Below are 23,563 nucleotides of genomic sequence, written 5' to 3' on the forward strand. Positions count from 1 at the left end.
TTCCCGTTACCTGGCAACCGCTGGGAGCCTCGGGGGCGAAGGCGTCTTTGCCTGATCCCGCCGCTAGATGGCAGCTGGCAGAGGGTTGGCGCGCTTTACGGACCTGGAAGAATTGGATGAAGTCATCACTGAGAGGAAGACCAAGAGGCACAAACTGAGATCTTACCAAGGTAAGAGGCCCTTTCTCTGGAAACACCATGAACTCAAGGAGAAAAACATAGAAAGTCACATCCCTTACGTGTGCCGGGAAACTGAGTACCTGATCACAAAGTTTAGGCCAAACTGGCTACTGAGTGAGACTCTGATCCCTAAAACAAAGACAAATGAACAAAGTCCCAATGATGGCATGAGAGATGGCTCAGCTTCTAAGAATATTTGTTTTTGTTTTTGTTTTTTTCAAAGAACTGGGGTTCGCTTCCCAGAACCCACAAGGTGTCTCACAACCATCCGCTGCTCCAGTTCCAGGAGATCCATTGCCTGTGCCATCTTCTGGCCTCAGTGGGCGCCATCTGACACCCGCAGGTGCAAAGACTCAAGCAGGCAAAACACTCCTCTGCATAAAATCTAAAATAAAATTTAAAAATGTCTCCACTTTAATTACTATGGTATTTTTTAAAAAGCATAATAAAACAATGCTTATTTCAACTCCACGAGTTTCTTTATTCCCCGCTCCCTGTCGCCTAGTCACAGTTTCATGTAGCCCAGGCTGACCCTCAAACTCAAGATGTGGTCAAAGATGGCTGAATTTCTGAACCTCCTGGGTCTGGAATTTTAGTCATATAGGCCACCTTCATGCACTCCTGCCAAACACTCTATCAAGTTAAATTTTATTTTATTTTTTAAAAAGTGTTAGTTAGTGCATTATATCAATAAATGTGATCTGTATATTTGTTGCTGGAAAGGGTAGTAAGGGAAGAGGTTCAGGACAAGAAAACAGGATGGAGAAGAGTATGAGGACTTAGAGAAAGTTACAATTTAGAAACATTTTCTGAGGAGAAAGTAAAGATACAGAGATGGAAATAGCCAAGGAACCAAGAAGCAAGCTAGCTGATTGCTCTTTTACGGTTTTATCATTAAGTTCTGAAACACTCTCTAGTATGTGCTTGCTCTTCTCAGGAGTGGCGTGGCCCTTCTGCATGCCTAATAGCACAAACATTCTGTATTTGCACTAATCTGAGACACAGGCAGGCATGGCTATGGCACACATGATAGGCATGCAATGCCTGAGCTGTTAAATATTTAATTTTAAAATTGTGACTCAAGGTTAAATAACCTCAGGTAACTAATAGCCATTGCAATGTGCAGTTGGATTGTGTATGATCAAAATCCAGCCAGCTATCTCCCTGTGCTCACAATTCCAACATTTGGGTTATTTTAATTATTTGGGGGAATAAAATAACATCTACCAGGAGTTACCTAATCCACTCCAGTCCACTCCTTAAAACTGATTTTGGATGTCTCTCTTTCCAATGAATCTCCTGGGCTGATGGCTCTCTTTTCCAATGAATTTTTTGGGCAGATAAGATTTGGGGCACTTGAAATTGCCCGTATTTTCCAAGAGGATCTTAATTTTTTTTTTTTTAAGATTCGTTTATTTTATATATGTGAGTACACTGTCTCTCTCTCCTCAGACACACCAGAAGAGGGCATCAGATCCCATTACAGATCTGGAAATTGAACTCAGGACCCCTGGAAGAACAGTCAGTGCTCTTAACCGCTGAGCCATCTCTCCAGCCCACGATCTTAATTTTTATAATGCCTTTTAATTTTTAGCTTAAATATATCTCTATGCTCTAAATACTCTCAAACATTTGTATGTGATTGGGTGGTTAATTATGTGTGTCTCATGTGTGGGGGTGCCTGTGAGGGACAGAAGAGGGGGTGAGATTGCCCTAGAGCAAATTATATTACTCAAATTATATGTATTTACTAGAATATAGTTTGTGTAAGGTAAGCAGTTTTCTTTCTTTCTTTTTTATTAGATATTTTCTTTATTTACATTTCAAATGTTTTCCCCTTTCCTAGTTTCCCCTACCCCCTCCTGGTAAGCAGTTTTATCTGTCTTTATTTGATATATACCCTTGTTTAAGTCATGCTAGCTTTGTTCATGTGTGAACATTCAAAAATATACACTGAAGACTGGTTTGTTGAACTCCTTTAATTTAGTTCTTGGGAGATCACCTTATTTCAGCTTGTGCTTATCTTTATAAGCTTTGTTTTATATCTGATCATAAAATCTTTTAGATCTCAAAGTTTAGAGTTTGAATTTCCACTCTGGAATTATTCCCGGATGATTGTTGGTAACCTTGGACTGGTTGAAATAACCTCAGGGTTGCCCGGTAAGGAGACACAGTTCAGCAACGTGTAAGTTATTTTTCCTTCAAGCTTCAACACTTAAGGGCTGGGGTCAGCTCAGGGCCAGAATGCTTGCCTGCCCTCCATGCTACAGGTTCTATAATCTGTCCCAGCACTGGAAGTGGGGCACGAGTTTATATCTCCATCTGACTTTTCTGTAATTTGTGGAGCTCTGAAGAAGAGGAAAGAAGAGCGTTAGGATGTGTTCCCAGTCTTGCATCTTGATCCAGTCTGCTATGTTTTCAACCACATGCCGAATGCTTTTCTTCTGAAACACAGGCAGCTGCTGGAATCATATGATCCAGTTCGGAAATCTCTGCTTCTAAGATGATGTCATATGAATGCACCGGAAGCCGTGGCTCCACCTTAAAACTGGCATCTGCCTGGCACATGGGAACACATTTTTCCCCCCTCAAATTCTCTTTCAGATTTTATTATTAGATCCCCGAAGAACTGAAGATTTTTATGTTACAGGTTCCAGCAAGCAGAAAGTAGGAAGAAGTTAGACAAATTTTTGTTCAACTGTCACATTGGGGATGAACTCTTCTCAATCACTCCCTCACTGTATTGTAAAACCAAACATCACAGAAAGCCTGCTGGGCGTTCAGACTCATGTGCAGACATGGGCACACCTTGGACTTGAAAAACACAATAAGAGAATTTCGTGAAGACACAGAAAGCAGATGATGGATCAGCCTGATTCCATCTTAGGATATAAAGCCATTTTGTTAGAAGGTCTGAATAAGTTGTTTCTATTTGCTGCAGAATTCAAGTTTGGCGTGCACCTACCTTACCGTGATAAGATAACAAGCAACCTTGAGCTGTTCTGTCAAGAGGATCTGTCAAATACTCCAATCTGCTCTCTGCTTCTGTAGGATTGGCGTGCGAAATCCTTATGTTACATCTTTTCCCTATAAAAGGAGGCATGAGAAGCCAACCAGGACTGTATCTCAAACCCTGCTTTAGAGAGTCACTTCTATGCACAGTAAATAAAGCTTGCTTCTTTGGTTTTCCTTTGGATGGTGGTCTTCATTCTTGCCTGGAGGATTAGCACAGAGATCTGTGAGTCCCCCACCTGCTGTAGCTTTGCCATCATAGAGCCTCTCAGGAGGAGAGCAATCTCGTCCCCTTCCTCTTGTGGAAAACATTTTTGATCTCCAGCTACAGTTTTGGCTTCACGAGAAACCTTACCAACGCGACAGATCCTTGAGCTATAAAATCTCTTGTATTCATTGGGAATTTCCACACTCTGATGGTCAAGAAGTCTGATTTAGAGGCAATCTTTTCAAAGGCAAAAATCTGGGTTGTTCTGTGCACAGGGGCTTTGCCTTTGTCAAGTGTGTTAATGAGAGAGATGCTGTAGCCAGAGAGGATGACAGAATGATTGCTGGCCAGGTTTTAGCTATTAATCTGGCTGCAGAGCCAAAAGTAAGTTGAAGGAAACAGGTGTGAAATGCTCTGCCGCAGGGACGTACGGTTCTTCGCTTGACTTGGGCTGTGACCGCCAATGGAATAATTATGACAGGATGTGCAATTACCCAGCATGCATCACTTCTTCTGTTGCTTGTGCTGTGGTGCCTTCTAAATGTAGTATATGTTGGGAAACTGCTCACAAAGCGGCAAAAGTGGATTCAATTTGAAGATTGGACACCTGTGATCTCAGAGAGTTGAAAGATGATCTTCGGGCCATTAAGAAGGAGTTGACCCAGATAAAACACACAAAGTGGATTCTCATCTGGAAAACCTGGAGAAAAACTGAAGAAGAAAAAAAGCAACCTGGCAGACTTAGCCTTCTCATTTACGGGAGAGATGGAGAGTGAAAGGTCTGGAGAAGAGCAGAGCAGCATCTCTGCACCAAAACGTAAAACTGATGAGAAGACGGAGTCTAAGGCAGATGCATATGAGTGCTGAGCAGGTGGCCTGCTGGATGATGAAGGCGGTGGTGTGTGTGCGCGCGTGCCTGGATGTGCACACGCTTGTGTGTGTCCAGCTGGAGTTGACCAAGGATGATGAAAGAGAGACCGAGGAAGGAGAAGATGACTCTTAAGCACATCGTGGAATTTAGAAAAGTTTTCCCATTATTCCTTTACCTAAGTGCTTGTGTGAGAGTGAATTAAAAACAGATCCTCTTTGCTGGTATCTTCTGCACGTTTTCACTGTCCTCTTTCTCTCTGTCCTCCCTTTGTGTCTTCCCTCTCATTGTCCTCCCTTTGTGTCCTCCCTCTCATTGTCCTCCCTCTCTCTGTCCTCCTCATACTGTCCTCCCTCTCTGTCCTCCCTCTTACTCCTCCCTCTTACTCCTCCCTCTCTCTGTCCTCCCTCTCACTGTCCTCCCTCTTACTCCTCCCTCTCACTGTTCTCCCTCTCTCTGTCCTCCCTCTCACTCATCCCTCTCGCTGTCCTCCCTCTCTCTATCCTCCCTCTCACTGTTCTCCCTCTCTCTGTCCTTCCTCTCACTCCTCTCTCTGTGTTCATTAATTTACAATTGCCCTGCATCTGGCTCCACTTTCCCTTCCTTCGATGCTCCTTAGTAGTTTTCTTAAGACTTACCCTGTTACGTTTTGTTTTTAATTTTGATTTTATTGGCTTAACAATAAAAAGATGATATTAAAAAAGAAAGATGATCATGAAAAGGTGCGGTCAATGATCATAGGCTTTATAATTATGAATGTATATATGTGAAATAAGGATTTTTACCTAAACTATATGAAGAACCCAGGAGAATTGGCCAAGATTTGACTAAGGTCTTTATGAAAGAGTATATCTACTATAATTTGGATCTGAAGTGTCTCAGAGGATGGGCCTATGGTGCTGTTGTGAGATAATAGAACCTTCTAGAAGTGGGCCATGGTAGGAGGAAATTTCCTGGCTTCCACGAGGTGAGGTGAGTACCTTTCTTTTGCCACGTGCTCTCTCCTGACTTCTGCCTCACACAGGTCCTAAGGCTCTGGGGCCAATTGAGCATGGGGGGGGGATAAAACGTCCAAAATGGTGAGCCAGAATACCACTTCTTTCCTGAAAGCTATTGTGTCAGGTTCTTCATCTCAGTGGTGGACCACAGCATCCAAGTGACTAATAAGCAAAGGAGGAGAAACAATGCTATTATTAATCAGGGAAATCAGAATCAAGACAATAATAAAATACCATACCCCACAGGAGAGCAAAAGATAGAAGCCCCAGCTAATACAAAGTCTCAGTGAGAATGTGGAATTGCTAGATTTCCTCCTTTTCCCTCCTCCCCACACCTCTGTTTTGAGCAAAGTCTTGTTTTCTAGCCCAGGTTAGCCTTGAACTCATGATGACCCTGCTGTGTCAGCTTCCTGTGTTAGCCTATGAGAAGCTGACATTGTGGCTTCACACTTGTTACCGGCGGTAGGGTAGATTGTTGCTGTCTTCTATTTGGCCAAACATATTCAGCCCCTATGACAAAATACATTCTTTCACATATGTACTGAAATGTATATGTATTTGCCAAAAGAGTGTGAGAATACTTATCATATAGCACTGTTTATATCGCACCAGTGATCTCATTAACAGCAAAATGTATACGTCATAATGTCGTTTAGTCAGACCCCTTCTTCAGTTAAAGAAAACCCAAAACAAGGCGAAACTGTCCTGCTGCTAGAGGCCTGGATGATGGGTTTGTTTGAGGAGAGTTGTCAGCGGGGCAAGCTCAGTGCTGTATTCTGACTTGGTCATCAGTTTCCTCAATTTACTGTATGAGTGTATGTTTTCAGTAATTCTGTGTGCTTTTTCTGTCTTTTTTTGGGGGGGGTGTTTTTGGGGTTTAGGGGATTTTGAGTCAAGGTTTCTCTGTGTAGCCCTGGCTTTTCTGGAAATCTCTCTGTAGAGTAAGCTGTCTGCCTTGGAGCTCACCCAGTAGAACAGACTGGGTTTGAACTCAGAAATCCACCTGCCACCGCCTCCGCCTCCCGAGTGCTTGGAGCAAAGGTGTGGGTCATCATTGCCTGGCTAGTTCTGGGCAGTTTTAATGAATTTGTGCCCTCATGTTTCTGCCACCAAGGAAAAGGCAGAGCTCAAAGGTCCCTCCTATTGTTCCACCCACCTTCCTCCTGCTCCTCCCCTTGATGCAGTTTTAACTGCCATTCATTTTATAATCGACATGATTTAATTGATCATCTAGGTTATTTACAAATGGTTCACAGTAGGGTGGGGTGGTACCTTTAATTCCAGCACTGTGGAGTCAGAGGCAAGATGATCTCTGTGAGTTCGAGGCCAGCCTGGTCTACATAGCAAGCTCCAGGACAGCTGGGACTACATAGGGATACCCTGTCTCAAATCCAAAATGTAATAATAATAATAATAATAATAATAATAATAATAATAATAATGCAGCTGCTCACAAGCGTTGACTAAGTAAGTCAATGCATGGTGTTTATATGTTACCTGAAGATAAAGTTGAATGGCGCTCTAGTGGAATTCAGCCTGCCTGCCTCCCTCTTCTTCATCTCCCTTTCTTTTGAGCCTGTCTCATTAAATACCCCAGGATGGCCTTGAACTTCAGTCCTCCTGCTTCAGCCTCTTGCACTCCAGGAATGCAGGTGTGCGCCTCTATACACAGCTTCAGCTCCTTGCTTTTCCATGACCCCAGCCATTAGCCACTTTACATATTCTTGCAATACAGTTAAAATAACTTTGTATATTTGCATTAAGGCCACACATGTGTATTAGACTCGACCTAAAGCGATGGTTTCTGGTCTTCAGTGAGCACCAGCCCTGATTGTTTCTGCAGTTTTATTGTCTTTGCCATTAGATCAAGCTAGGTAAATTCCAATTTGTCCCAATTTGGGGTATTGGAATGAGATTTTGTGGGATTTTTCCCTCCTGTGTTCTTAAATTGAGAAAGAGGGGACTATGACCCAGTTTCTGTTAAAAGGTTGTATTTCCCATTTGCAGGTGTCCAGTACATCATGCCACGGGTGTTTCATATAACATGGGGAATTGGGCTTGCTTCTGATGTACAACAAATCACATGAAAGTTAGTTGAGTTGAACAACAAACCATTCTTGTGACTTCTTGGTCCCAGCCTTCTGGGCTGGGCTGGCTTGGCAGGACTGGATGGTCTCAGATGACCTCACACGGCAGACTGGCTGGGTCATAGTGTACAGGCTGGGAAGGCACACATCTGGGAATACAGATTAGCTATGAATCAATAAAAGAGAGTTGCTCCCTTAGGCTGCAGTCTCTGTCCTTTTCATGGTGGGTGCCTCCTTGATTTAGAAAGCATCTTAGCTATCAGGTGTTTTTTTTTTTTCCTTTCCATGTTAAACATATGCATTCCACCAATGTCAATACCACTATGGCCGTTATATGGTAACAATACAAGCCTGAAACAAAATTTACTTATAGCATAGTTTAAAATTTAAGAACATCTATGAGGTAATTTCTATAGCATATTGTCCTTTTAATTTTATAAGGTTTTATGAAGAGGCATGTGTTTTGTATTTTGAACAGTACATATGGCAGTACAACATAGGAGTTATACAATAACTGTGTATGTTAGTTTACTTTGATTTATTACAGTGTAGGAGTGAACCAAGCTTTAAAAGACTCCAAATATGACCAAGTTCCAAAAGTCACTTAAGAACTTCAAAAATCTCTGGGCAGTGGTGGCACACACCTTTAATCCCAGCACTTGGGAGGCAGAGGCAGGCAGATTTCTGAGTTCAAGGCCAGCCTGGTCTATAGAGCGAATTCCAGGACAGCCAGGGCTATACAGAGAAACCCTGTCTCGAAAAAAACAAAACAAAAAAACAAAAAATTTTGATTTTATATTATTAAGTCACCAGTCTAGGTTTTTGTTTAACAGCATTTACAAAAAATACCAAATATTTCAATAACTAAAAGAAAATAACTGGGCTTGGAGAGATGGCTCAGTGGTTAAGAGCACATACTGCTGTGGCAGAGGACCTGAGTCCAGTGTCTAGCTCTAACATTAGGCAGCTCAGCTCACAGACTCCATGGGATCTAATGCCCTCTTCTGGCCTCTGTGGGCACCTACACACATACATGAAACATACATACATGCACATACATGTACATATAAAATAAAGATAAATCTTAAAAAACATTCTAAAGACCAAATTTTATGATTACTTTAGATTTATTTTAACTACTTATATATACTCTTTATAAAGATTTATTTAAGCATATTTAAACTAGAAACTTAAAGAGTTTGTGGGGTAACTCAAGGTATCTTATCTTGAGAATGTGAAGCACTTGGGGGTGGTCAGTGTTATTGTAGTCCCCATACATTGCAGCCTTTTTGCCTAGGACCCCCACCGGTCTCTAAGAAGGCCAGGAAGAAACTGTAGGAAGTCCTTTCTCCTCCTGCCCCACAGTGATAGCAGAGGAAGTATGTAGTGGTCGCTGTAAAATCCTTTCAAATATCTCCATTACAGAGCATAAAATTTAATGTACAAAGCATACTTGTGGGGAGAAATATGGCTTGGTTCAAAGACACCAGTAAAATACCATTGTTGGGGTGGAAGGCTTAATGTAATTCTAGCCGGATGAAGGCCTCTCTGCTCTCACCTGAGCTAAATTCCGGAAGCTTTACTCAATCAGGGGAAAGTCTTCAGGGTCACACTGATAAAGGAGCTATGGGGACTTTTTAATCCCAGGAGAGAGATACCTAATGTAGCCAGGGGAGGAGGACGGGGTTAGTGTGGGAGGTGTTAGGGCCACTCTGAATCTACCGTCTCTCTCAACAGCATCTCTATACGTCTCTCTCTACAGCATCTCAAAAACGTCTCTCTATACAGCATCTCTATACATCTCTCTATACAGCATCTCTATACGTCTATTCAAATAGTCACAGATAGTTTGGCTTTAGGGAATGAGTTCAAAGTTTCATGTAGATAAAAATTTAGTATGTCTATATTTTATTTTCAGTGTATAATAATGACATTATCCCAGCGATGAAATATAAGGTTTTTTTAGTTTAAATGTAAAAAACTTAGTTTTCCAATTTTTCCCTATTTCCATTGATAATGATTCCCAAATACAAATTATAAAAAATTATCAACCTTAAAGACATGTATCTTATTGGCTCTGGGCTGCGGCCGGCTCGGCGACGCTCCTCGGGCAGCTCACTGCATGGTCGTCTGGTGCCCCCGCCGCCTGCATCCCCGCCGCCGCCCCGCGACGCCCACCGCCGCCTGCCCTGCCGCCGCCGCCTGCGCCGCCTCGGGACCGGCTGTATGATTAGGCCACAATCTTCAATGAGTAGACATATTCCTCAGTTCTGTGGTGTTCTCGGTCACACATTTATGGAGTTTCTGAAGGGCAGTGGAGATTACTGCCAGGCACAGCACGACCTCTATGCAGACAAGTGAACTGTAGAAATTCATTACTACTCCACCAAGAAACCCCCATAAGAGTGGATAACCTGGACACAGGCGTGTTGAATTGAAATCTGCAGAGCATTTGACAAGAGCTCAGACCTGGATGGGGTAAACCTCAGTGCACTTCCTTTGTATTGCCTCAGTATTACTGGATTGAAGACTCACTGCTTCTTGTTAGGAGTTCATTTCATTGCCCGTTTCTCCCAATTCATACTCAAGCACTGAGAATTTCAAGTGGAGTATATTGAATATTGAAGTAGACTTCAGGTTGTTTTTTGGTTTTGTTTTGGTTTTTTTTTTTCTGTTTTGGTTTTAAATCATTTCTGTATTCAATTTTTTAATTCTTTCATAACCCTATTGGGTGTTTTTTTAAACTAAATTAACATGGCTCGAATGAACCGCCCTGCTCCTGTGGAAGTCACATACAAGAACATGCGATTTCTTATTACACACAATCCAACCAATGCGACCTTAAACAAATTTATAGAGGAACTTAAGAAGTATGGAGTTACCACAATAGTAAGAGTATGTGAAGCAACTTACGACACTACTCTTGTGGAGAAAGAAGGCATTCATGTTCTTGACTGGCCTTTTGATGATGGTGCACCACCATCCAACCAGATTGTCGATGACTGGCTAAGTCTTGTGAAGATTAAGTTTCGTGAAGAACCTGGTTGCTGTATTGCTGTCCATTGTGTCGCAGGCCTTGGCAGAGCTCCGGTGCTTGTTGCCCTAGCATTAATTGAAGGTGGAATGAAATATGAAGATGCAGTACAATTCATAAGACAAAAGCGGCGTGGAGCTTTTAACAGCAAGCAACTTTTGTATCTGGAGAAGTACCGTCCGAAAATGCGGCTCCGCTTCAAGGATTCCAATGGTCATAGAAACAACTGTTGTATTCAATAAAACTGGGGTGCCTGATGCCATTGCCTTGGAAGTGGAACTTCAGATGGGACCTGATTTGTCATGCATATTACCCAATGTGTCGGCTTACTGAATAAGTCTACTGCAGCTCCACAGGAATACTGAAAAACCAGTCTTACCAGGCCACAAGTTTGACAGAATTGCAACCTCTATATTTGGGCTATGATCAACATGTTTGGACACTTAGCAAAAGATTTTTGCTGGTCAGCATTTAAAATGTGCTTATTATTTGTACCAATTGACCTTTCCTAAAATAAGGTATTGAGTTATGTCATTAAATGTACTCCTGTGCCAGAATATTATTAGTCTATAAGGAATTTAGAAGGATTAGGTGCCAAAATACCCAGCACAATACTTGTATATTTTTAGCATCATACAGAACCAAAATTGCAGGAACTGAGAACTCTAGACCATCCATGGTGTATTCCTTCAGTCATTTCAAACACTGCAGGGCTTCTCTCGTTATCTGCCTGCTCACTCTGTTTACATCTCCCACACTTATGCCAGAATACGTCAGGTTTGCTTAGCCATCCTTTATTTTTTTTATTTTTTTTTTAACTAAGTCTTGCGCTGATTATTTAATATGTCTGTCTCATTTTGTTTTGTTTTGGGAAACCTCTGTTTGAAAATCAACTTTGTTACAGAAGCACATATCTTCAACAATGTCTCCAGACAAAAAGCCTTATAGTTAATTTAATGTTTGCACTCAGAAGTGCAACCTAACAGGGAGGGCCTGAAAAAGAAACGAGAGGAGGCTATTAAATATTTTTAGTAATATGTTGCCTTTGTCATGTGCAGAACATGTAGAGTATGCTCTTTAATTTAGTAAATATTTTTAAGACATAGAGATACATTGTTGTAGCTAACCAATTCTTAATCAAAATTTCTGAAATTTTTGTGTTTTCCATACCTATCAGAAGTTTTCCAGCTTGTTTGAATTATGGCTTTCCTCTTCCCAATCTCTTGCAAAAAAGACAAAGTGGGATGGATCTGCTAGTGAACTGAGCAGAAATGTTTTATACGCCTTTTGAGCTATGTAACTTAATAATTGGATACTTGATCATTTGTTTTATTATGTAATCGATAAAATGGTGATGTGTATTAAAGTTAGTTCAACCATATATTTATACTGTCTGGGAATGTGTGGTTATAGTTCTGTGGGAGAAATAGTTTGTCAGTGTTCACCAGCTTGTAAAAACTTAGTATGAGAGCTTCAACATTTAAATAAATGATGAACCGCATTCGTCACTGAGGACACTTTTGCCTAAAATTAACTTAATTTGTAGAAAACAATGGATTCAGTTAATATCATTTCAATTTATGGAAAAAATTGTTAGGGTTGCCAAGTGCTTTTTATTAAAAGTTTCTCTTTAAAGGTCTAGATAATTGTGAATCAGTTGAATGTTGGGCACCGAGGGGAAACAGTTTGTAATAGATGATCTAGATTTTTCAGTTCAGTTCCATCAGTCACTTGTAGCTCTGCAATTTCCAGACCAGTTTTCTCATTTTTAAGTTCATTACATGCCTGTATATATTTTGAAATTAATTTGAACCTGAGTATTTGGCACATGATGGCTTAATAAATTTTAACTTTCAATAAAAAAAAAAAAGACATGTATCTTATTACTTAATATTAAACTGTCTTAATCTGTGGTTGTTTTTTTTTCTTCAGTTAATAGAACTTACAGTTATGTTAAAGAAGGGAAAGTCCTTTATAACCTTACTTTTAGCCTATAAAGAAAGACCATATGATTATAACTTAACTCTGAATCATTTCCTTCCAGAACTTGGTTTCAGGGTATGGCCAGCTATGTTTCCTCCAGGAGGCAGGTGGCCTCCATAAAGTTACTCAGCATTCCACATGCCTCAGTTTCCGGTTCTGTGGGGGAAGAGATTACCCTGACTTCTAAGCCTAGGGTTAGGGTTATATTTTAAAAATATTAAAAATAATTAAAATTAAAATAAAAACAGAATAAGTAGTTTCAAACACCTTAATTTATGACATCTATTACACCAAATAGACCCCATCTTGAAACTAATTAAGTTTGCAGTCTCTTAACTCTCACACAGTACTTTTGCTTGTTTTTTCTCTGTTACTTTATGTCCAGCCAGAATTATGCATGATTTATATTTAGTTTTCTAAAAGACATCTCAAAAATTATTTCTTTAAAAAAATTTTTTTTTTAAACTTTTGAGACAGGGTTCCTCTACCTACCCTTGGCTGTTCTGGAATTTACTGTGTGGGTCAGTCTGGTCTCAGATTCACAGAGATCTGCCTTCTAACTTTGATTCTAGCATCAAGGGTGTGCACCACCAGACTGGGCCTTATTTTTCTTCCTTCCCTTTCTTTCTTTCTTCCTTCCTTCCTTCCTTCCTTCCTTCCTTCCTTTCTTTCTTTCTTTCTCTCTTTCTTTCCTTCCTTCCTTCTTTCCTTCTTTCTTCATTTCTTTCCTCTTAAGATATATAACTTTTACAAAGCTGTAATCAGCAACAAAGACAGGTTTTTTTTTGTCATTTTTTTTTGTTTGACAGGTTTTTTTAATTTAAAAAAATTTTTAATATTATAACTTGATTACAGCCTTTCTCCCTCCCCTTCCTCCCTCCCATATATCACTCCCTTATTCTCTTTCAAATTCATGCTCTTTTTTTTCAGTTGTTATTGCATACATATATGTATTTTTTAAAGATTTATTTATTATATGTAAGTACACTGTAACTGTCTTCAGACACCCCAGAAGAGGGCATCAGATCTCATTAAGGATGGTTGTGAGCCACCATGTGGTTGTGGGATTTGAACTCAGCACCTTCGGAAGAGCAGTCAGTGCTCTTAACCACGGAGCCATCTCTCCAGCCCTCATATATGTATTTTCATTTGCACACATATTCCCAGTATAACCTGTTGAGTCCATATGTTACTCATGTGTATTTTTTCAGGGCTACTTACTTGGCACTGAGCAACTAGCTTGATTTTTTTTCTTAAAGAAAAGACCAGGCCCCGGCTTCTAGAGTACTTGAATAGTTACCATCCGATCCACAATACACCGTATGTCACTACATACCGTTCCTGTGTGTTTTCTGGAAGACATCCAAGTCAGGATGCCACAGAGACACCTATAAACGTGTGTTTTCTGGAAGACATCCAAGTCAGGATGCCACAGAGACACCTATAAACCATGTCGACTGCAGCGCTGTTCACAATAGCCTAGCTGTTGTCTTAGCTCAGCTGCCGGTCAGTGAGTGAGTGAGTGACGAAAGAAAACGTGGCACTTGTACACGGTACAACTCTTTCAGTGGTGAAGAATAAGGAGATGCCATGTGCAGGAAAACGGAAGTTACTAGAAATTGTCCTATTAAGCAAAATAAGCCAGTTTCTGAGAGTCAAATGTTATGTTTTCTCTCATAGGTGTGACCTAGATCTGGGAAAGGGTTGGAAGAGGAGGGAAGGTGGGAAAGGAAGGGGGTTGGGTGGGACAATTAGGATCACAGTCTGTTATATGCATCTATGTAAACATCACAGGGAACCTGATATTTGTACAGTTAAAACATAACAATAGCCCAGTGGTGCATTTTTTAGCTCCACTTTCTTACTCATTCTAAGAATGTGACATTCTGAGTTCCATCTTGTGTTTTAGCAAGCCTTGGGCCTGAGTCACCAAAGAAGGAAGGAAAGAGAGGACCAGAATCATTCATTTGAAATTAAATTTTCTGTTTTAGAAATAACAACACTGGTGTAAGTTGTGTTAGAGGAGAGAAAGTTTTGGTTTACTCCCTTATTTTAGCCTGTAAAAAAGAATCAACAGTAACATAACCAATTTTGAAACAAAGAAAGGCAAAATATTTTCTCAGCTTATTTTGAGGCTGGTTCCTGAAAAGAAGAAGGGAGAGAGATGACAGGAGCCATTTATGTCACTGTACTCCCACCCCCAGCATCTGCAAGTTTAGCTTTTATGTCTGTGTCAGTGTTAAAATTTTGTCAGTATAAAATTATGTGCATTAGATAATTTAAACCAAAGGTTTATAGACTGGCTGGAGAGATGCTGGAGAGATGATGCATCAGCGGTTAAGAACACTTGTTCTCTCAGAGGACCTGAATTTGATTTCCAGTGTCCACATGTTGACTCACAACCACTTATAACTCAGTTCCAAGGGATCTAACACCCTCTTCTGACCACCACAGACACAAGACAAGCATATGGTGTACAGACATACATGCAGACAGAACACCCACACACATTACAATAAATAAATAAATCTTGAAGTTTTAGAAAAATGTTTATTCAGGGATTCTTTTGTTGTAGTAGTTGTGGTTTTTGGAGACAGGGTTTCTCTGTGTAGCCCTGGCTGTCCTGGAATTCTGGAGACCAGGCTGGCCTTGAACTCAGAGATCCACCTGCCTCTGCCTCCTGAGTGCTGGGATCAAGGTGTGCACCCCAACATCAGCCCAAGTGATTCTTTTTATGCCCTCTGATTTCTCCTCAAACTTTACAGTAATCTTTGTGTATGTGTGTGTGTATGTGTGTGTGGGTGTGTATGTGTGTGTGTGTGTGTAATCTTTGTGTATGTGTGTGTATGTGTGTGTGGGTGTGTATGTGTGTGTGTGTATGTGTGTGGGTGTGTATATGTGTGTGTGTATGTGTGTGTGTATATGTGTGTGTGTGTATGTGTGTGTATGTGTGTGTGTGTATGTGTGTGTGTGTGCACATTATTCAAGCAAATGTCCTTTTAGGTAAGTGATTCATATCCCTTTTCTAGTTCTCTTTTGAGCTCTGTTGATGTTGTTTTGCTTTAGATTTTACTTTGTTGTTGTTGTTTTTTCAAGACAGGGTTTCTTTGTGTAGCCCTGGCTGTCCTGGAACTCACTTTGTAGACCAGGCTGGCCTCGAACTCAGAAATCTGCCTGCCTCTGCCTCCCAAGTGCTGGGATTAAAGGCGTGCACCACCACCCGGCTAGATTTTACTTTTATTTATCTGTACATATGGGTGCCTATGCGAGTATATGTTATGTGTGTGTATCTGAAGAGGCCAGAGAAAGGGTGTCTAATACCCGGGAGCTGGACTCACAGGCAGTTGAAGTCACCTGGTATGAATGCTGAGAACCCCACTCAATGCCCCTGCAAGAATAGGGTACACTCACGTCACCTTGCCAGTCCCTCTCTTCAGTTTTGTAAATCTTTGCTTTCTGTAGTTTGTGCCTGTTAAGTATTGATTGTTCATAATTGTTACATTTTCCAAATGTATTTTAGCATTATGTTCTTTACTTGTTAGTATATTAATATTCTTAGTCACAAAATCTATTTTGACTTATCTTCAAATGGACATTCCAACCTCTATATGGCTCTCATTTACCTATTTGTGCAAGTTAACCTATAATCTGGGTTTTTTGACAATACATAGTTGGATATCCTTTCCACTCAATCTGCATTAATAAGCTTTGTGATGTTGTTGAAAAATAAAAAATACAAAAACACGAACCCACCCAAAATAATAGAAGGGCTTCTCATCCCAGAGCTGTGGGGGCCTCAGTGAGTTGGTTGACTGTTACCTTTGGCCCTGTGGTGAGGCATACATCATGGTGGGAACTCATGGTAAAAGCAACTTGTTTCTGTTCTTGTATATGTGTGTTTGTGGGTGTGTGCACACAAGTGCAGGTGCCCTTGGAGGCCAGGAGGCAGCAAGAATAACTGCAGTTATAGACCGTGGTGAGTGACCAGACGCCGGTGCTGGGAACTAAACTCAAGTCCTCTGCCAGAGCAGTGCTCTTAACCGCTAAGCCATCCCTCCTGTTCCCTGTGAATGGGTTTAAAGTTTAAAGCTCTACAGTTTATAAGATGCATGTTTAATTGATGTAAACAGGTGGATGCTGATTTGCTGGTAACAGAATATAACCCATTTTCTCCACTACTGTTCTACCTTCTCCTCTTGCTTTGGTGTTTGCAGAGGTGGTCCTCAGGGTGCCTAGTTGTTTCTCTATGCCCTTGCTACATGTGCTACATTGCAGGGTCTGTCCATCTTCTGACCCCAAACTAGTCCTGAAGCTAGTAGCTTAGTAAGTTGAGTTGGTCCAAGCCTCTCCTTGAGGCTTCCCAAGGAGAAAAGAGGAAGTTGGCTCTGCTGTTGGCACAAAACCCTTTGCTTTTGGCTACTTTTCAAGAAAGCAATCCATAGTGTGTGTGTGTGTTATATCAACCCTGTGGGACTTAGAGGGAAGTTAAGACCTCACAAACAAGCTGGGTCTTGCTGTGAATGATCATAATGTCTGCATCTTCCAACTCTTCTGCATTTCTCCCCAAACAATGTAATTATTTACAGGATAATCTTCTTTGTTCTTATTTTTGTTTTTGTCTTACTGTGGTTCAGTGATGCTTGATAAGTGGAATTTTTTCACTTATTTATTTTTTATTTTTTTAGATTTTTAAGGTTATTTAAAAAAAAAAAAACAAATCTCTTTTTCTAGCAGCTTGCCTGTGGCCTCTGTCTTGGTGGTATCTCCCCGCTGGTCTCTTTCTCATGCTGTTGTTTTTACACTTTGGTATGGCTTCCTACAAGTTACCCCGTGCTTCCTATACTTTAATGAGGGATGTATCCATGCAGCATTTGAAATTTAGTTGCCAGTGTAGAGAATGATTTTGGGTCTGTCTTAGGAGGGATTGATTTCTTTCTTACAAAACTAGCTCTGTCCTTGGGAGTAGAATAGTTTTCATATCAGCATATTGTTCTAAAATGCCCCGAACTTCTTTGACCTCCTTTTCTCTTTCACATGGCAGGGTTGCCACACTCACATGCACCCCTATTCTGCGGAAAATGATGTAGCATGAAGCCTCAGCTGTTGTAACCAGTTGCAGAAACGAGGATTATAAAGTAATATGAATGCCCATTGTAATGCCCTACCGACTCTTGAATTTCTCTGCCTCCAGAGCCATGAGCAAAATGTTCTTTCTTTATAAATCGTCTAGTCTCATGTAGTCTGTTATAGCAACAGAAAACAAAGACATCATCCAGTGTTTTATGTAGGAAAAAAAAGATTCCCTGAGCCCATATGGCTTTCATTCTCTGTCTATAAATCTGCATGAGTTACGGCTGGTTTTCAGCCCTCAGCTCTGGCTTCCACTTTTGTAAGGCTCCTTTTGAATCTCTAGCGGAGACTCAATGCAGAGCAGCCAGTAACTGTCTGGATGGTCCATCACTAGATCCCACTGGTTCCACAGAGCTGCAGGTCTCCCTCTTTTAGGCCCAGCGAGTGTACTACTTTGCCTGACAAGCCTGACTTCCACCTCCCACTCTGGGTGTGAGTCAGCCTTCTCTGGGCGGAAAGCTGCTGGTTTCCATAGCCAGCCCTGGGCTGGCAGAACTTCTTTTTTGCCAAGATTGTGTGTTGGAGGTGGGAGAGGAAATAAAAAATATCCAGGAAAACAGGTCACAATTCCCATTGTCTTTACCTAAAGTTTTGGCAGATATTCAGAAACAAATACCCTCCAATGTACCTTCTTTTGTCTGATTTTTAGGGTCCAGAAATATATCTGATAGTTGGAACCTTTGTTCTCTCTGTAATTTCCTTTAAATATGTCCTTTACATACATTTAGGGCATGACAAAAAAAAAAAAGTGTTGTTGTTTTTTTCTCTTCATTCTTCAAACAGAATTTAAGAAGCTCAAGAGGAAACGTAAAAGCCCCCGTTCTCCCTTGACTTTTTGGCTCTGGTCCCTTTATCTGGAAGCTTCTTCCTAAACCCTCAAGTTCCTTTTCTGTTTAGCAAGATCCCATAGCTCTGCTTTCAGATCAGGCGCTGATGACAGAGTCTGCCATTCCTCAGTCGGGTGATGTCTTCCTTCCCCCTCGTTTCTCACAGGGTTCCTTCCGTGTTTTGAGTTTTTGTCTTTGAATAGTCGACTTCTGCTCTGAGAACAAATTGCTGTAATACTGCTTTGCTTTGCTTTGCAGTTCCACATGATCTTTGTCTTGTTTTTTTCTTCCTTTTGTTTTTTTTGTTGTTGTTGTTTGTCTTTTTTTTTTTTTTTTGAGATGAGGTCTCTCTACATAGCCCCGGTTGTCCTGGAACTCACTATGGAGATCAGGCTGGCCTTGAACAGAGATCTGCCTGCCTCTGCTACCTGAGTGGCAGATTATAGATGTGTGCCACCATACCCAACTTGTCTTTAAATTTTAAAAGCATGGCTCTTGCCATATCTTGGTGTGGTTTTCTTGAGACTGACCTTACTTAGTATTCATTCAGTTGTTGGGTCTCGATATTCACAACTGGAGGTGTTGTCTTATGGAAGTATCCTTTAGATATGGGTGGTTTTCAATAGATTCCTCACTGTGGGTATCTAATTTATAAGCATCCCTAAGGTCCAGGTCTTGAGCAGTTTTCCCTCTCCCAGGCTAAAATTGGCATCATTCTCTGTAGACACAGGTCTGTCCAGGCAACAGCTCACTTGTAGTTCCAGTCTACAACTTATGATCTAGGTGCTTTCCAGAACGTAGAGCTCCTCTTCCTCTACCTCCTCCTCCCCTCCCTCCTCCTCCTCCTCTTCTTCTTCCTCTTTCTCTCTCTCGATTTTATTTTCACTGAATTTTGTGTATATCTGTTTGTATATGTGTGGGTTTGTCCAAAGGAATGTCGCTGCCCGCAGAGGCATGAGTGGGTGTTGGGTCCCCTAAAACTGGAATTCCAGGCAGCTGTGAGCTTTGGTGTCAAGAGCCAAACTCAGCTCTTCAGGAGTGTGTGCACTGAAACGCTGTGCTTTTCCAAGCCCCCCCCAAACTGTGAAGTTTATTAGCAGTGTTTCTGCAGTAAGTTACACTCCAGCACAGGTTCAGAAATCGATAAAGATCCCGTTAGTACTATGTGGTGATACATCTGAGCACTCTAGGCAATTTCTGAGATTTATTTGCTAAGACATGGAGCCCTAACATTTGGAAATGGGCTCACATGTGCTATTCATAGCATTTCCTGACCTTCAGAATTGTCCATGGTTTGGATATGTGGAGTTTTTATGTTTATTTGAAGACAAGGAGATATTTGTTTAATCAAGAGCAGGTCTGTCTTAACAAACCTGGATGATCAATAGAGCAGAGCGTTTCAATCTTATTTGTACTCAGAAAAACATCTTCTTGGTGACTGAGAGAGAGGCTGGTCAGGAAATGACTCCCAGGTCCTTACTTGTGCTTGGAAGCTGGGTAAGAATGCCTTGCAGATAATTTATATGTGTTCAGTTTTTTAAAAACCATAGAGTATTTGAATCATTACTCACTTTATTCATGGAAAGGATCCTCACTCATCCATCAACTTGCAGTGCATTGCTAGTGTCAGAGCTTAGTCGGAGAGTGTGATTATGCTAACTCCTATCTCCTGTTTATTGGCAAAGGCAATGCTTATAATCTGCACTATTATAAATATTTACAATTCCTTCAAGTACACGCCTTCTCTTATTTCACTCCACAAGTGTTATTACTACTAGGTGAAGGTTTCCCTTCTGTTCTTTTCTTCTGGAGGAAAGAAGAGACACGGCTAGTTTATTTGGCAAGGCAAGGGGAAGGAGACCACTCCAGGGACACACACACACACATACAAGGGATGGGGGTGACCTAGGAAGGTAACTCATTCAGTTCTGCTTGATGTATTTTTAAGATTTTATAAATATTCTTGAGGTGGGTGGCATATTCATGGAAGTAAGATGACCTTTTTTTTTTTTTTTTGCCCTCAAATCATAGTGGATTGAATCTCCTTTTCAGGTGTTTCCCCCTTGATCCTTGTGAAATGTTCACAAAAGAGGCTCAAAACCACAGCGCAAATAGTATTGTAATGAAGCCTGGTGCTTAGAGGGTTCAAACCTTTATTACTGTTCATGCATGGACATTGGGGCGGTTTGCCAGGGCCTTTGCTGGCTTAGTGGGAAGAATCCACCTGCAGCTTCAAGGATGATTAACCACAGGGGCATCTGCTCATCAGGAGGTGCAGCTGAATTCTCCTCGGTTACCTCATGTCTAACTCCCTGCCGTCTGCTCTCAATATCCGTTGACATAACTTCTCTCATGGAAAATTACAACCAAAGGTAAAGTAAAGGCATTCCTGTACAGTTTAAAAAGTGTTAGATATAGTTGGCCATGGTGGCACACAATTTTAATCCTAGCAGAAGCACGTAGATCTCTGTTAGTTCAAGGCCAGCCTGGTCTATATAGCAAGTACTAGGTGAGACTCTATCTCAACAAACAAACAAACAAACAAACAAGCAAACAAAATACCTTGCAGAAGATCAAAGTTTGAGTACCACCTCCCACTACCAGCAGTTCAAGAGCACCGATAATTCCAGCTCCAGGGGATCTAATGCCCTCTTCTGGACACCATGGGCATTTGCATGCACATGTGCACAGATGCACAAAATATATACATAATTAAAAATAAAGTCTTTTTAAAATGTAAGATGTAAACAGGCAAATGGTAGTATCTTACTTAGGGTTTCAATGCTGTGAAGAGACACTATGATGAAGGCAACTCTTATAGGGGAAAATATTTATTTGGGGCTGGCTTACAGGTTCAGAGGTTCAGTCCATTATCATCATGGTGGGAGCATGGCAGCATCTAGGCAGGCATGGTACCGGAGGAGCTGACAGTTCTACATCTTGTTCCAAAACAAGACAGGAGAAGACTGTCTCCTCAGACAGATAGGAGGAGAGTCTTAAAGCCTACCCCCACAGTGACACACATTCTCCAATAAGGCCACATCTACTCCAACAAGGCCACACTTCCTAATAATGACACTCTCTGGGCCAAGCATATTCAAACCACCACATTCCATTTCCTGGCCCCCATAGGCTTATTTAAACACATGAGTCTATGGGGGCCATACCTAAACATAGCATAATCCAAAATACATTTAGTCCAACTTCAAAAGTCCCCATAGTCTATCATAGTCTCAACAATGTTTAAAAGTCCAAAGTTCAAAGTCTCATCTAATCTCTTTACTCTAATCCCCTATAAAATCAGTCAAAAAAGCAGATCTAGACCTGCAAAGTCACAGGATATATATTGCCATTCCAAAATGACACAGTGAGGAAAAGTAAGACCAAAAACCAGCTGGGGAAACTCCAAACTCCATGTCTGGCGTCAAAGTGTTCTTCAGATCTCCAACTCCTTTATGCTTTGTTGACTGCAACATACTTCTTTCTCTTGGGCTGGTTCTCCTCCCTGTTAGCATCTTTTCTCAGCACGTATACCACAGTTCTGGCATCTCTAACATCTTAGGGTATCCAAGGCAACTTCAGCTTTATATCTCTTGTTCCCATGTCTGGGATCCACACATGATCGTCTGGCCCTTCCAAAGGTCTCGAGTCACATTTCCAGCCCTGCCCTCTGTAGCACTCCAGGGTCTGGTTGACTCCACCTCATTGCTGCTGCTCGTCCTGGAGATCATCCCATGGTACTGGCATTTCTAACATGCTGAGGTTTCTCACTGCAACTAGGCTTCACCAATAGCCTCTCATAGGCTCCCTTTATGGTGCCAAGCCTCAGCTCCTTTGCATGACCCCTTCAGTCCTGGGCCATCAACTGCAACTGAGGCTGCACTTTTACCAGTGGTCTTCCCTGGCCTCTCACAGTGCCAAGCCTCAGCTGCTCTCCATGACCCCTTCATGCCTTTAAAACCTGTACCATGTGATTCTTACTCATCACAAGTCCAGCTGTAGCACGAGGTACAACCTTGGCTATCTCTGGGACACAGCTTCTTTCTACTCTCAGAAAACCCTTCCCAGAAGATTTCACCTCAGTGATGCTGGTCTCTTAATCACCACTAATTTCTTAGCTCCAGCTAACCAACATCATTAATTGTCCCAGTAGTCTCCTACTCTTGATTCTAAAGCCAGAGCCACATGGCCGAAGCTGCCGAGTTCTGCTGGTTGCAGGAGCTGGAACATGGTCCCGCTTATTCTATTACCAGCTTTCTGTTTTTCTACTCCTTCGCTCCCAAAGCTTGGCTATCCTGGAACTTGCTTTGTAGCTTGACTTTGAACTCAGAGATCTGCATGGCTCTGTCTCCTGAATGCTGGGATTACAGGCTTATATCACCATGTCTGGACCGATGCTTTTCTCTACTTGGAACTGGCTCTGTTCTAGGCTGGCCTTGAACTCAGGGATCAGCTTGTCTCTGTCTCCTGGGATCAAAGATGTATATCACCATGTCTGGGCCTAAGCTTTTCATGGGCACTATTCCTCAAGATCCAGATCCAAAGCCTGTGTCTTCCAGCCTCACAATCTGGATCACAGTTGTGCTCTCTGTTTCTGGACTGTGGTTCATTTCAGATTAAAAGTCCAAATGAAAACAACTACCAAGTCCCTTGTTTGGCTGCAAAAGCATAAACAATAACCTCAGCAGGGTGGGATCTTGCCTCCAGGTCACCACTCCCTTAATCTGTTTGTCTCCTTGAACATAGGGTTCAGCGCCATTCTTCTTCCTGGTGCCCTTTTATTCTCTGAACTATACATTTTGTACTTTACCTTTCAAAGCGTGCTCCTTTTCATCAAAATGCTCTTCATACGAGTGGGCTGTAGTAACCACACAACAGAATTCGTACCAGGCTGCTTTGAGACTTCCTTTGTCAAAGCAACTAAACTAAATCTCTTCTCTTTAGCCTCAGGCAGACTCTTTGGACAATGGCGCAAAGTGGCTATATTCCTCACCAAAGCATCACAAAAACAGTCTCTAGGCCACATACTAACATTCTTCACTAAAATCTCCAGTTCTGTGCAGTTCAAATCATCCTCGGCACCAATGTCTTCTACATTCCTACTAGGATGGTCCAATAAGCCTCACTTCATTTCAGGGCTTCCCAAAGACAAGGTCCCCAAATCCACATTCCTCCAAACAAAAGCATAATAATTGAGGCCTATCACAGCAATGCCTCAATCCCTGATAACAACTTCT

The 23,563-nt window shown here is 41.5% G+C and overlaps 1 protein-coding gene and 2 pseudogenes across 1 annotated transcript in view; all 3 read left to right on the forward strand.

Annotated features, from left to right (window-relative positions):
* The first annotated feature begins 12 nt into the window (after positions 1-12).
* Positions 13-23,563, forward strand: part of Entpd1 (ectonucleoside triphosphate diphosphohydrolase 1) — a 129,237-nt gene continuing 105,686 nt past the window's right edge. Inside the window, exon 1 of the mRNA NM_001304721.1 lies at positions 13-170. Within this exon, the coding sequence (NP_001291650.1) occupies positions 68-170 (103 nt within the window). The 5' untranslated portion in view covers positions 13-67. The remainder of the gene's footprint in view (positions 171-23,563) is intronic.
* On the forward strand, positions 3,539-4,405 carry Gm16027 (predicted gene 16027; annotated as a pseudogene).
* Positions 9,423-12,246, forward strand: Gm8783 (predicted pseudogene 8783; annotated as a pseudogene).

The sequence above is a fragment of the Mus musculus genome, chromosome 19, assembly GCF_000001635.26.
Source record: "Mus musculus strain C57BL/6J chromosome 19, GRCm38.p6 C57BL/6J".
Classification (NCBI taxonomy): domain Eukaryota; kingdom Metazoa; phylum Chordata; class Mammalia; order Rodentia; family Muridae; genus Mus; species Mus musculus.